This window comes from Sinocyclocheilus grahami, unplaced genomic scaffold (genome assembly GCF_001515645.1).
Source record: "Sinocyclocheilus grahami isolate Dianchi unplaced genomic scaffold, SAMN03320097.WGS_v1.1 scaffold163.1, whole genome shotgun sequence".
In the NCBI taxonomy this organism is placed as follows: Eukaryota; Metazoa; Chordata; class Actinopteri; order Cypriniformes; family Cyprinidae; genus Sinocyclocheilus; species Sinocyclocheilus grahami.
Window position 1 is genome coordinate 342,871 of NW_015505342.1, and position 15,943 is coordinate 358,813.

The 15,943-nt window shown below is 34.4% G+C and overlaps 2 protein-coding genes across 2 annotated transcripts in view; one reads left to right on the forward strand and one right to left on the reverse strand.

Moving 5' to 3' along the window:
- The window catches only part of LOC107593037 (ras-related protein M-Ras-like), a 13,337-nt gene extending 7,139 nt beyond the window's left edge, over positions 1–6,198 (reverse strand). Inside the window, exons 1-2 of the mRNA XM_016282614.1 lie at positions 6,033–6,198; positions 1,075–1,281 (exon numbers count right to left, since the gene is read on the reverse strand). Coding sequence (XP_016138100.1) covers positions 1,075–1,267 — 193 coding nt within the window. The 5' untranslated portion in view covers positions 1,268–1,281; positions 6,033–6,198. The remainder of the gene's footprint in view (positions 1–1,074; positions 1,282–6,032) is intronic.
- A 1,577-nt stretch (positions 6,199–7,775) lies between these two features.
- The window catches only part of LOC107593078 (tyrosine-protein phosphatase non-receptor type 4-like), a 42,396-nt gene continuing 34,228 nt past the window's right edge, over positions 7,776–15,943 (forward strand). Inside the window, exon 1 of the mRNA XM_016282660.1 lies at positions 7,776–8,107. The gene's annotated coding sequence lies outside the window, so the exon portion shown is untranslated. The remainder of the gene's footprint in view (positions 8,108–15,943) is intronic.

Genomic DNA, 15,943 nt, shown 5'->3' on the forward strand with positions numbered 1-15,943 from the left:
AGAGGCCGCTCTCGCACGGTGTAATGACAGCAGACCCTTCTCAGCAGCTCTAGCAATGGACGCAACCCGGAAAACTATCGGCATGGATTTTTGTCGATAACCGATAGTTCCAGCAATCAACTATCGGTGCCGATTAATCGGCAAAACCGATACATCGGTCGACCTCTAATTATTATTATTATTATTATATATATTACATTAAAAGTTAAAAGTAAAATATTTGACAAATTTATAAATGTTTTAAATTAACCTTTTTTAAATTTTATTTCTTCATTTTTGATTCCTCTTTGTATTGCACATGGTAGCATATTAAAATATTTTTTGTATTTTAATATACTATATTAAAAGTTAAAAGTAACATATTTGACAAATGTATAAATATGTATTCAATTAAGCTTTTAAAATATTATTTCTTATGATGTATCTTTGTATTGTACATTAAACTATTTATTCATAATATAATCAGTGTTGTTATTGTTAACTAAAAGAAAATATTAAAATAATTTTTAATAGACATAAAATACAAAAAAGTTTATAAATATAAATAAAAATCTAAAAATTAAAAATGTTGCCTTAGTAACTAACTGAAATAAATTACTGAACTAATAAAAATGACCAAAGCACATAAACTTGCTAAAACTTAAACTAAAATAAAAATGAAAGCTGTAAATATAAAAATAAAAGCATGCAATTCAAAATATTAATAAATACTATAATAGTATATAAATAATATCAAAATAACACTTAAGATAATGCGCTTGTGGTATATAATATAATATTTGATATATTTTTCTCTTTCATTTATTTTTCTTAACAACTTTTATGTCTTTAATATTTGTCTTTAAAATGTCTTTAATATTTCGTTTTATTTATTGTGATATAGACCACATTGTTACTATTAACTCTAACTCTACCGAATGTTTTGTGCTCAGAAATATTTCATATCAGAAATGACTGCTTTATAATTCAGTGTTGTGTATTTAATGACTAAAGGCTGACATAAAACATATTTGATTTGTTTCAGCTCCTCTGGATCTGCCCTGCCCTCTACTGGCGTCGCACTGAACTGCTCACCGTCCAGAATGGCCCACTGGTTGTCGATCTCGGTGTGTTTGAGGTACGAGTCCTCGATGGTGGGGTCGTAGTCCGGGACGAAGATCTTCTGGAAGAACTGTATGGTGAGCGCGCTCTTCCCCACGCCTCCGTCTCCCACCACCACCAGCTTATATGTGGGCAGGTTGTCCCCGGGAACCACGCTGGTTGCCATGGAGACAGCTACACCTGCAATACAGAGACAATGGTGTGTGATGAGAGGTAGGAACGAGTACAAACGCATACTCTGATGAATCTGTGTTAATTAATCAGCTGAAATTATTCAGTATTATAAAGTACATTTGCACTCGTGGCTTTATGGAGTTTCTTGTTATCAGAACACACAATGTCATTTTTGTTTTTGTAAGATTATTATTATTAATACTAATAATAATTATTATTATTATATAAATTATAGTATGATCATTATTACAATTGTTGTTGTTGTTGTTAATATATTATTTATAATAATATTTATTGGTTTGTATTTGTATTAAAAAAAATTATAATAACAATCGGATTTATCAATAACGATGATGATAATAATAACAAAATAAATATTAAAATAATAAAAAAATTATGTAAAATAAGAATCATGTAAAAAAAATAAACATCAAAATATATTATAAAATAATATGAAATTATATATTATTATTCGTAGTAGTAATTATTATTATTATAATTAGTAGTACTGCTAGTAGTTTTAATTATATTAATAATGAAATAATTAATAATTAAAGTAGTATTATATTAATAAGGACTGTTGTGATTATTATTGTTATTATTAAAATATTAATAAAAAAAATATTTTTATTGGCATTTTTGTCAAATCACAATTAATAATACCAAATGGATTGATCAATAATGATATAAATAATACTAAAATAATAAAGTATGCAAAATAAAAATAAGAGTAATGTATTAGTAATGCAATATAAACGTGTATTATAAAATAAATCATTATTATTATTATTAACAATAATTATTTTAAAATTGAATTAGGATTGTTGTGATCATTATTGTTATTATTAAAATATGATTAATAACAACTATTTATTGGTTTGCATTAAAAAAAAAAACACATGATGCTTGAGCATGATAATAATAATTATTATTATTACTATAACTATTATGTAAAATAAAACACAAGAATAATGTAACAATAAGGTAAAAATATTTAAAAGATCTAAAAAAAATTATATAATTATATAAACAGTAATAGAATTAATCATTTTAATAAATATAAACAAATTATAATAACATAGGGTTGGAAAAGCAATATTAATCTAATCCCAGAAAATAAATCCATATTACGTTCTTCTGAATATTCAGGTTCAAACAGAATAATATCACAGGAAAACACTGAGTCAGTAAGTCGAACCTGAAAACAGGAAAAGTATGATTCATAAATGAATCATTAAGGTTCTTTTTCCACTGAATCGTCGAGAACAAAAAAATCTGACACAAAAGAACAAGAACATTCTTCAAAACATCTGTTTGTGTTTTACAAAAGAAATAATGTGAGTTTAGAACGACACGAGGGTGAATAAACTTGTGAGCTGAAGTGAGCGGCTCCTTCAAGAGAAAAAACAACAGACTTTTAACGTCTGAAATGTCACTAACGGACTCTACATTGGCATAAAGAAGCAGTGTGCAAACCGAGGCTTTTCCCAGACATCCAACTAGACACACAGGAAATACGGTCTAGACGAGACACTAGGATTGCCACGCTGTGATTCTGCAGTGTGATCTCAGCTCCAAACTGCCAACAACAAGAAAGACTCAGACAGATTGAGCTAAACCTGGACGAATACAATTACACCGAAGACTTCCAAAATACAGAACCCGACCTCCACACCACAAACACAAGCTCTGGTTTTAACACCCTGAAGTGTTGGATCTTTAGGCCTGATGTCAGTATCACACATCTCCTCCAGTCGCCTTCCTGTCAGCCACAATACAGGGAAGTTCAGGATTTCCTTTCTGAAATCATCAGAAATATGACTCCACTTCTTAGGATCGCAGAACCACCTGGATCTAAAACAGGCCTTGTACCACTCATATTATAGGATGTTTTGGACAATATGTGATTTCCTACATGACTTTATGAATAATACAGAGATTACTGGAGTTCGTTTTAATCATATGGAGCCACAGTGAAGTGACATGTGGCCAAGTATGGTTACCCATACTCAGAATTAGTGCTCTGCATTTATCCCATCCTAAGTGCACACACACAGCAGTGAACACACACCCAGAGCAGTGGGCAGCCATTTTTGCTGCGGCGCCCGGGGAGCAGTTGGGGGTTCGGTGCCTTGCTCAAGGGCACCTCAGTCACGGTATTGAAGGTGGGAGAGAGCGCTGTACATTGTGTACATTCACTCCCCCCACCTACAATTCCTGCCGGACCAGAGACTCGAACTCGCAACCTTTGGGTTACGAGTCCGACTCTCTAACCATTAAGCCACGACTTCCCCTTTTACAAACTATTATTATATACATTTCATGTTTAAATCAGTGTGTCACTTACTGTTTCTGTGTGATTCATTTTGAAATTTACAAGCTATTTTTTTGAGCAAAAATTGTTTCTGGGCCTTTTTTTCCCCCAGTTTATACCACAGTCTTAAAACACAACAAATCGGCTATTCGTGTTGCGAAAAATTGTGTTTGAACAATGCTGTTGTCGATATAAATATTACAATCTTATACACCATCCCAAAAAAAAAAAAAACTAAGATTGAGTATGTTTTAATTTTTACAATTTTGAATGTTAACATTTTTTAAATATTTAATTAAATACTCCCTTAAAAGATAAACATTCATTTTGATTACCTAATTGTATTTATAATTTGTTCAATATTTATATTACAAATCATCAGGAATATGACTCCACTTCTTAGGATCGCAGAACCACCTGGATCTAAAACAGGCCTTGTACCACTCATATTATAGGACGTTTTGGACAATATGTGATTTCCTACATGACTTTATGAATTTGTAAATAATACAGAGATTACAGTGACATGTGGCCAAGTATGGTTACCCATACTAGGAATTAGTGCTTTTACAAACTATTATTATATACATTTCATGTTTAAATCAGTGTGTCACTTACTGTTTCTGTGTGATTCATTTTGAAATTTACAAGCTATTTTTTTGAGCAAAAATTGTTTCTGGGCCTTTTTTCCCCCAGTTTATACCACAGTCTTAAAACACAACAAATCGGCTATTCGTGTTGCGAAAAATTGTGTTTGAACAATGCTGTTGTCGATATAAATATTACAATCTTATACACCATCCGAGAGCGCTGTACATTGTGTACATTCACTCCCCCCACCTACAATTCCTGCCGGACCAGAGACTCGAACTCGCAACCTTTGGGTTACGAGTCCGACTCTCTAACCATTAAGCCACGACTTCCCCTTTTACAAACTACTATTATATACATTTCATGTTTAAATCAGTGTGTCACTTACTGTTTCTTTGTGATTCATTTTGAAATGTACAAGCTATTTTTTTGAGCAAAAATTGTTTCTGGGCCTTTTTTTCCCCCAGTTTATACCACAGTCTTAAAACACAACAAATCGGCTATTCGTGTTGCGAAAAATTGTGTTTGAACAATGCTGTTGTCGATATAAATATTACAATCTTATACACCATCCCAAAAAAAAAAAAAACTAAGATTGAGTATGTTTTAATTTTTACAATTTTGAATGTTAACATTTTTTAAATATTTAATTAAATACTCCCTTAAAAGATAAACATTCATTTTGATTACCTAATTGTATTTATAATTTGTTCAATATTTATATTACATTTTAAAATATTTGTTTTTTAAATAAAATAATTGTATAAATTTTAATAATTTTTAACTATTTTTTATTTTCCCAATAATTGCTCAAATTTAAATTATTTTAGTTAATACTAAAATTACCTGAAAACAAAATGTGAGTATTGATTAATTTGATAATCTCTCTCTCTCTCTCTCTCTCTCTCTATATATATATATATAAACTTCAGTATTTTTACTGAATGTAAAAATATTGGACTCCATAATTGCACAATAATTTCACATAATTTATCATTTTTAATATTTAATTAAATATTTACTTAAAAGCTACATTTGATTTACGCAATTGTGTGTGTATATATATATATATATATACATTTTATTTATTTTTTATTTTTGTATTGAATTTCAAAATATGTGAGTACATTTTCACAACAACTGCTCACTAAAATTAACAGAAAACAAAACGTGAGTATCTCAATATTCAAGAAAATATTTTTTACAATTGCTCACTAAAATGAACTGAAAACAAAATGTAAGTATTTCAATATTTCGTAATGGACTAGGTGTAAATTGGGTGCAGTTATGGCTAAGTGTTTTAATTTTAAAAAAATCGGTTGATTAATCGGCCTTTCTTTAGTAAAAACAACTGTGTCACCTACTGTACCTACTTTGCATCACACAACTGTACAGTTTCTTTTTGACTATAATTTGACTGTATATATTTGCTCATGATATGTGATATGTGCATATCAGTACACCACCTTGACCATTCTGTCCGGGTTGCCTGATGCATTACCCATTAAGCTTGATCTTAGTACGTGCATATCTATGTTCTCTATTATATGCAGCTGCATTGCAATGAAAGCATCTTCCTGGCAAAAAGGAAACAGTGTCTTTTGCATTTTGAGATTTGCGCGTGCAACTGCTTAATGTTGCAATTCACCAGTAAGCTTACTTAATCTGTTCATGCATAATGCATAAACGCACAATTCAACGGGTAAAACATCTATATAAAACATCCAGTTATCATAATAAACGCTTGTTTAATATATAGAAACCGCGATGTTATTCCTTTGTGCTGTGGATAGATGTAATCAGCATGCATTTAACTGTCAAACGAGATTTAATGATATGCATTAAAAATTACCTTAACACAAGACGACAGCATATGCCAGTAGACGGTTCCGTTTCCACAAATGTTGCTGCCGACATTACCGAGTAAATGCACACGCGGAAACGTTTCTCTATTTGTTATACAACTGGATGCAGTGGCTTTTAATCGGGCCGCGCGAAGAGCCGTTTTCAGTTCCTCACACCTCTCGAGAGCGTTCACTGTTAGTGCACACTGACTTACAGCGCTGGCAGGGGGATCCGGCCAGCTCTTTGACAAATATCACACTTATTTAAAAGACTTCACGATATATATTTGTGATTTTGATTATTTTGATACATATTATTCTGTCAAAAGGGATGAAACAACATTTTAGATGTGAATATTAAGATTAAATGTGAAAAAGAGATAGTTGGACACCCCTCTTCCTCTCGGTTTTGGTACGTTCCACTGTCAGAGCTCAGTTTGGAAACCCTCGCATGAGTCTTATTTCAAAGAGTGCATAAGTATTAATGTTAATATTGATTTATACATTCGTTTTACTCATTTTATTAGACAAATCAATGAAAAATGTTGCAAGAATTTCGAATAAATAATTCAACAACTGTATAAAGGGGGTATTTAAAAGAGGGAATGGAACAGATTTTAAATAGACTACACGCTGTATTGTATTGGACAAAAATAACAAATTAAATCATATAAATATAAATCAATATGTAGTACACATAAACTGCACATTACCCATAAACAACGCTAAGTGTTCAGGCTTGTTGTTAGGACTTTAGATGCAGTGTACAGTATCATGGTTAAAAAATAAATAATGTGCCAGGGTATTTACTAGCCTAAGGAACTTCCATGCTATTTCTCAACACAAAAAAAAACTGATGTAAAAAAATATATATATAAAAAAAAGGCTACTTTTTAATAACAGTCATGATATTATATTTTGGGGTTAAAAATCGAATTTCAAATCTGACATGGGTTTTAAATCCATCAAAATGCATCCATTTCGAACTGACGGGCTGATGCTGTGATTCGACTGAAAATGATATGCATGTTTCACATCCCACGCTCCTTCAGCTAAAGATAAGAGACATTTTGGTTTCCGGCTCATTTGTACACAAACAAATTATGTAATTTACTACAGCAGAATATGCTGGAAACTGATCTGTAGCTGTGATGTGTTCTAGAATCACTAATGATTTCATAATGGTTGCCTAGTAACAGACAGGCTTTCTCTCGAAGCCCTTCCAGTGTTCTAAGTGTCATCTAGAGCCGCTTCCGGCGGAGCTGCTAGAACCTTCTAGACTCGTGTGTCTAGAGTTGCTGTCGTCTATAAAGTGTTAATGTGATGGAATTGTGTTTGAGGTGCAGATTCAGGTCGCACCTTGGAAATGAGACTAAAGTATAACTTTAGATCCTCTCCAGTAGATGGAGCTACAAACACACACACGAGCGCTTGGGCCAGAAGCTGGTGATGTTAATAATGTAGAGGCTAGTTTTTAAAATATGTGGGATATCTATGATATTCCATCACACATTTTAATCTGACAAAATACAATTATCAATGTAGCCTGTTTTAAAGTAAATTTACACAAATGACAATAATCTATCTATCTATCTATCTATCTATCTATCAATAGTTCGCGAGTAAGAACTGAACTTATTTGTGCATTCCAGGCCCCGCCCCCGCGTTTCGACCACGCCCCCCACGACAGACCTATGAGAATGTAGGCGGGGCGTGAGCGGTTGCGCCATGTTAACGCTGCACGTTGCAGCCGCAGCAGCCAGTAGCAGCAATACAGAGACATATGCGGGATTATAGAGCTAAACCCGGCCAGCAGCCACAGAGATGATTGCAATTGCGTCTGAGGCTTTTATTTAATGCACCGCACCCGAGAAGAAGCCAGGATTGCGTTCCTGTTTTGGAAATATTATTTATTACTGTGCCAGAGGCCCCTTGAATTGAATGTAATGTGAACATCTACAGCAATGTGGTTATTTTCCTGCAGATGAGCTGCTGTTTTGTCCTCTCCCCCCTCCTATTCTCCTTTCATCATAATTCAAGATCATCTTCAATTCACTGGACTCTCCTAGACCTGTATATGAAGGTAAGCATGCTTTATGGTTGTATTTCTGTATTGGGTTCACCATTCATTCATGCATGCATACATACATGCATGCCCTGTCTTCCTTTTTTATCCCATTGCATAGCAACCAAACCAGCCAATGCAAGCTTCCAGATCCCCGACATGATGCACAGACAGAGGCATAAAGCGTGCATTCACCTTGCACGCTGATTTTAGGGACAGGTTGCTTCGGACGCCATGCATATGCCTTTATGTAACCTCCAAGGTTTAATTTCTGCTGCATGTCAAGATAATCCATCCATATGATGCCCAAAATGCATGCAGTGTCTGTGATTTGTGCAGCCGGGCAACACGGATTGCATGCATAGTGTTTCGTTCTGTTCTGATACCTGGCAACCCTCTCAATGGCCTCTTTTCGAGATCCTTCAGCTGTCATGTGAGATGCATGAGAGCTTTTGTGTTTATTTAAGGTTTATGTCACATCTGTACATCTCAGCTGCTCCCCATTGTGCCTGCCACATCATTACATAACCTCCGCTCTCATCCTTTGCATGCAAATAATCTGCTTGCATACAGTTGGATCCAGAGAGGACCTTATATTAGTGCAATGTATCACCATAAGGTTTGTTCTAATTGTTTTCTGTGCACTACGCATCTCCCCTGGTTGAGTCGGTGACATCATCTCCTGTTCTGTCCCCCTGGTGTGTGAGCGTGTGTGTAAGTGCGCATTTTTCAACAGACTGTAATGGCAGATCTGGATGTGTGGTTTCGTGCACAAAGCCCTTTTTCATGAGAAAATTGACGTGTTGTGCAACTGTGATTTTTATTGCAGTAGGGTTGGATGTTTCTATGAAGCTGGCTTTGGTTCAGGTGGAATAGGTAACTTGGATGGATGATGCGTCGCGTGAATGAATGAAAGAATGAATGAATGACAGCCTGTTGGGCTTTTAGCATCTTTGTCTTCTCATCGTCTAGCTCAGGGGTTCATGACTGGTTTTTCTTCTGGACTGAGATTTTAGGTATGCATGCAATTGTAAAAAATACTTGTAGTTTTATAGGTAAGTGTGCAATTTTACTTGTAAAATGTTACTTGTAATGTCCAACAGTATCTTGTAAGGTACTGTTTTAGGCTTCCACTTGACATCTAATGCAGATCTTGCATTCAACATTTACAGGACAAATTTTAAGTATGCATGCAATTGTAAAAAAAATAATAATAATTTTAGTATATATAAATATATATTTACTTGTAAAATTTTAAGAATGCATGCAATTTTGCTTGTCAGGTCCAAAATTATTTTACAAGTTCTGTTTTGGGCTGCCAATTGACATTCAATGCAAGACTTGCTTTGGACATTTACAAACAATATATTATGTATGCATAAAATATAAAACAAAAATTACTTGTAAGATTTTTGGAATGTGTGCAATTTTACTTGTAAAATTGTACTTATCAGGTCCAGAAGTATCTTGTAAGGTCTGCTTTGGGCTGCCAATTGATGTTCAATGCCAGATTTGCTTTCGACATTTACAAGCAAAATTTTCAGTATGCATAAAATGTCTTGTAGGATTTTAAGAATGCATCTAATTTTACTTGTAGAATTTTACTCGCAAGGTCCAGCAGTATCTTGTAAAGAACTATCTTGGGCTGCCACTTGACAATCTTTGCAAGATCTGCATTTGGCATTGACAAGGAAAATTTTAAGTATGCATGCAATTGTTAAAAAATTACTTGTAGGGTTTTAAAGAATGCATGTAGTTTTACTTGTAAAGTGTTTCTTGTAAGGTTCAACAGTGCCTTATAAGGTACTGTTTTGAGCTGCTGCTTGATGTTAAATGCAAGATCTGCATTGGATGTTTACAAGCAAAAATGTAAGTATGCATACAATTGTAAAAAAATTACTTGTAGGGTTTTAAAGAATGCATGTAGTTTTACTTGTAAAATGCCATTTGTAAGGTCCAACCGTGGCTTGAAATTTACTTTTTTGGACTGCCACTTGACGTCCAATGAAAGATCTGTATCCTGAAGCAAAACCAGTTGAAAACCATTGAGCTTACTTGTATATTTGTAAATTTTTACTTGTAAAGTTAACTTGTAAAATGTAAATCACTCGCATATGCGACTAAATCTTCACTCTGGGTGACTAAATGATGTCTAACATTAGCCATTGGCTAATAAATTCTTAGATTTTACTCGCCAGTGTGTGAGTTGGAGGCTAAGTATAAGTTTAGCACGGGTATATTTTCAGTCACCGAACACTCTGACTGAGCACACCAGAGTTTCACTCTCCATCAAGCAATCTGTGCTATTTTTCAATTCATCTCAATGGATGCGTAGCATACCTGTATTTGACGTACCGTAAACTCTAGTGTGAAGGCGCATGACTCGCCGTCGCTTTGCTGATAGCACTGTTTCTCACACATGTAAAGAGAGAGAGAGTCTTACATAGCATGCAGAATTGACACGCTACATGTAAACAGTATTCTTTGTTCTATTTTCCTGTCAAAATAGCAGAGTTCATTTGGAATTCTTCAGCTTTTAAGAACAACCATAAGATATGTTAGGGGGCGGAACTAATGTGCAAACGGCAATCTCATTGGCTGGCGCTCACCTATTATCGTCCCTGTTTTGATTTCAGCAAATCTGTTCGAGCGAACACATACAACGTCATCAATATTCATGAACCCAGCAGCTCATTAATCCTTAGTGCTTTTTATATTGTTATTAGTAGTGGAATTTTGTATTATTATTATTATTATCTTATCAGTATTATTGTTAGTGTATTTTTTTTTTTTTTTTACAGAAACACTGAATGACCAACAATATATTAAGCACCACCATCAGTCCTAAGTTCAGTTCAAACAAGAAAAATGCATTCATACATAGTTACCAAGTTTTAATTCTAATTACTAAAGTTCAATCATTAAATAATGCTTGATTATCATAATTATAATGCTTGACTGACTGATGTTAAGAGTGTACTTTCAGATATTTAAAAAGCTGTGCCATTTTACAAACATAAGCTTTTATATATACAATATTAAATAGTATATCAGTCTGCCGAGTAAACTAAACAATTTACTAGCCAATGGCGATTTTATTGCCAAGGTGTGTGTAGAGGGCTGTTAAAACTGAGCATTGAAATGTGTTCAAAATACAGTGAACTGCATACGTCCAATAAGACATAAAATTTGACTGAATTGGAATATTGACAGTTTTGTAAGTGCATAAATAACAACAGAAATGTGATTTACCAGACTAATGCATGGAATAAATAGGGGAATACATCTTTAGTATTGGCCATATTACCAAGTAAATTTGTTGTAAAATGTCATAAAGTGTGACTGGACACATGCTTTTGACGTCAACAGCACAACATATGGGAATAGTTTTTTATTATAAGTTAAAATTATTAATTTATTTTGAAATCTTAACTATGCACAATTACATAGTTTTTAATTCATTTGTTATTTTATATATTATTATTAATATTATTACTCTCATTCAGCATTAGGATTATCTGTTGATGTTTATCAGAACACTAGTTGAGAACCTCTGTAGCTTATGATGCTTTATAGGTTATAATGGCTTCATCTTAGAGAGAAAGATGGAAATATTGGTTTAGGGGGCTGACCAAAAGAGTTTTTTGGGGGGGTGGAGGATAAACTTATTTTGTAACCCCACTGTCTGAGATCTTCTGAGGTGTTGGTGGTCTGAACCCCACTCAGTGGAAAATTTTAAGTGTTTCGGTGTTTGTGGTGTTCGATGACATCCGGGGAAACTTCTACAGAAGAGAAATGTTCCACCACACACACACTCTCTCGCACACACACACATCACAGTTTAGCAAGTTATACAAAGAGATTGTCTTTTCTGCATAGATACGCAGGACAAATAAGGCTGTGCTGATGTAAGTATCTGATGTGAATGTTATATTTAGGACTGATTTGTGTTTTTGAGATCTTATGATTGAAAATCTTTTTTATGTCATATCTTTTCATACTTCATCACGATAGTGTTGAAGAGATCCTAAACGGTGATGCTTTTGTCTCGAAAGACTTGCTTTGTAAAGGTACACTGATGTAAATTTAGTCAAACGGATGTCAAAAGTTTAAGTGTGCTCAAACGCATTTTGATTTGTGTTTTTGAGATCTTATGATTGAAAATCTTTTTTATGTCATATCTTTTCATACTTCATCATCACGATAGTGTTGAAGAGATCCTAAACGGTGATGCTTTTGTCTCGAAAGACTTGCTTTGTAAAGGTACACTGATGTAAATTTAGTCAAACGGATGTCAAAAGTTTAAGTGTGCTCAAACGCATTTGTTATTGATGGCACCTTTTGTCTGACAGCACCTTTCCGTGTATATTGTGTCGTAGATTAATGGTTGTAATTAGTTGGGTGGGGGATTTGAATAAGCAACTGTGACCGTCCAGAAAGGTCGCATGTTTGTTCCTACAGGTCACGAGCTCTGACCCCATGTTGTTTACACAGCTGCATTTTAGTGTTATGGGAGCTTGTTTCGTATAGCATGAACATGTGTAAAGAAACTTGTGTGTGTCCATTTTTAGAAACCCCTAAAAAATGTAAAAATAAACTACGCCTGCAACTGTGAATGATAAATGATGCAAATGCCATTTCAAAGTGGAAGAGAAAGCTTGGTGAATTGTAAAGAAAAAGATACATTTTTGTCTTATTCCTTTGTAAAAACTCATTTATTCACCCTCATGTCATTCCAACCCTGTATGACTTTGTTCTTCTGTGAAACACGGAAGAAGATATTTTGTAGGGCTGTGCGATATTGAAGAAAAATGCGATATGCGATAACTCATTAAATAATGCGATAGTCGATATGCGATACGATAATGCTTAAAGTGGCACATGCTCAGATGAAACAGATTTACTCAACTGTTGCTGAGTCAGTTCTGTGAACTTCTATAACTATCTTGTGTCATATATATATATATATGTATGGTTATTTGTATTTATGTATCAAGAGCTCCTGTAAAACCACAACAGATTCCTTGTGTTTGCGCACACTTAAGTGGTGAATAAAGCTCATTCTGATTCTAATACAACTAGCATACATGTTTTACTTTTTGTGAGAAGAAAGCACCCCTACAACAACTTCTGAAAGTGTGTTTTACTCTAGCATTACATAAAAATGTCATTTTAACATTAGTTTAGGAACTGAATAATAAAAAAGGAAAATTACAACACTTAAGTATTTACTCTATGAATTCAATATGCACTGATTCTTATTTAAGCTATAAAAGTTATTTAGAATAGTGAGTTATTTTCTCTTTGTGTTTTGTTCATGGCCCCATATATTGCAAGCTGTAGCGATATGCATATTGCGATATGTATATTTGCGATATTTCGATATATATTGCACAGCCCTAATATTTTGAAAAAGGTCTTAATGTTTAGTTTTCTGTCCTTACAATGGACGTCAGTGGGGTCCACTGGGGATTTTGTTTGGACCCCATTGATTTTCATTGTAAATACAAAACAAACACCCCAAAAACAGTAACTTTTTTAAGCATCTCGTTTTTTGTTCCAGGTTTAAACAAGAGTGAGTACCCTTTAAGTATTTAGTACAACTAGTGAATGGTAGTCTAGTCGCCCTCTTCTCTGACCTTAGCACCAGTAAACGTGCTGCGAATGTGTTAAGCCAGTGTTCTTGGAAGGAGACTTTGTATACGACATCACATAAGCTCATATCCTGTTCGCGGTGAGATGACCTGTGGACAGATATGGTAGGTTTCTCCCAGGTTGTGCTTACAACACATATGAATGCAGTGTGATTGAATAGGGTCTATCGAATAACAAGAAACAAAGACTCTAGATTGGGTTGTGTCGAGACTGAGACCCTACAGTGAGTCCCAAGCATTAGAGTTTTTAGATCCTGTAGGAGACACACTGTCAGGTCTTTGATTCTGCACCAACCAATCTAGAGTCTTTGGCTGTAGATATCCTGCTTTAAGAGTCCAGAGTGGGTTGTCTAAAGCTAAACCATTTTAGAATGGGTGCTATAAAGTCTGAGATTTTACAATGGGCAGTCCGATATAATACTGTGAGTTTCTCTAGACTCTAGAGTGAAATGCATAAAGCTGAAGTGTCTTGATTGTCTTATCCAAAGTTAAATGAACACTCCACTATTTTTGAAAATAGGCTAATTTTCCAACTCCCCTAGAGTTAAACAGTTGAGTTTTACCATTTCGAATCCATTCAGCCGATCTCCGGGTCTGGCGGTAGCAAGTTTAGCTGTAGGTTAGCATAGATCAATGAATCTGATTAGACCGTTAGCATCTCGCTCAAAAATGACCAAAGAGTTTCGATATTTTTCCTAATTAAAACTTGACTCTTCTGTAGTTACATCGTGTACTAAAACAGACGGAAAATCAAGGAACTTTGCTGCCGTACCATGGGTGCAGCAGGCGCAATGATATTACGCAGCGCCTGAAAATAGTCCCCAGCTAGGTAACTTCCAACGGAAGGCACTCTTCAGTAGCCCTGTGCAAGCAGGTGGTCACGTTGGTTATGTTGGCAGAAGTTAGCCTATTTTCAAGCGCTGTGTAATATCATTGCGTCTGCTGCAACCATGGTACGGCAGCAAAGTTCCTTGATTATTACGCCGGAATGAGAGTATAGTTCCTAGCCACATCGGCCTAGAAAATCACAACTTTTCATTTTCCGTCGGTCTTAGTACACGATGTAACTACAGAAGAGTCAAGTTTTAAATAGGAATAATATCGAAACTCTTTGGTCATTTTTGAGCGAGATGCTAACGGTCTAATCAGATTCATTGATCTATGCTAAGCTGCAGCTAAAAGTGCTACCGCCAGACCCGGAGATCGGCTGAATGGTTTCGAAAATGGTAAAACTCAACTGTTTAACTCTAGGGGAGTTGGAAAATGAGCCTATTTTCAAAAATAGTGGAGTGTTCCTTTAAATTTGTACACAGTTTTTTAGTTTTAGGCTTTCTTTTTGTCTTTTGACCATAATATCCTTTAGATTTAGTCAGAATTTTGGCATGTCATATTCATTCATTTTAGTCAATTTTTAGTGATTAGCCAAAATTATTATTATTTTTACCAAAACACAGAAAACTAAATTTATGTTTTAATTTCAGCTGAAAACCAAAACTAGAAGTCAAATTTGGGTTACTAGGTAACTGAACTCTTTATGCTCTTCATCCATTTTTGGTCATAGATGCTGACACAGTTGAAGCACGTCATTTGACTGAAATCTGGAAACTGAAACTGGAAAAAAAAGAAAAATGATATATATATATATATATATATATATATATATATATATAGTATATCAAAGAGTGTATGTGTAGTTAAAGTTTTAAATCCTTGCGCCAAGATGCTCTGTCGGTCACGGATTATGGAAAGTGAAACTTAAATCTAAAGGGGTGGTTGGATTTATTCACGCACGCTAAAATATTTATTTAAAGCTTCTTTCTTTTCAGATTCTTATTTACAGCATTATCTTAATAGACAGTATATTAACTCTGGGAGAAAACCGGTAGTTCTATGTGAAATCAGACATTTGAGCACCCCCATATAGCCAAAATGGCATGATCATAACGCCTCAGCGAATATTCAACTGTGAGATTGGTAGTCGAATCAGGTTCCTCCTATCAAAGCATCGAATCTTCGACTGTTCGGGGTCACCCCTATAGATTTGTGATGAATGACATTTTTGAGAACTTCAAGAGTTCCACATAAAATCTCCTTGAGGTACATTGTTTCTCCCTCAAAAGGGTAGTTTAAAACACAGTAAGCAATGAAAAAAAAAATATATATATTTCATTTACATGCTATTCCAAAATTGTATGGTTTT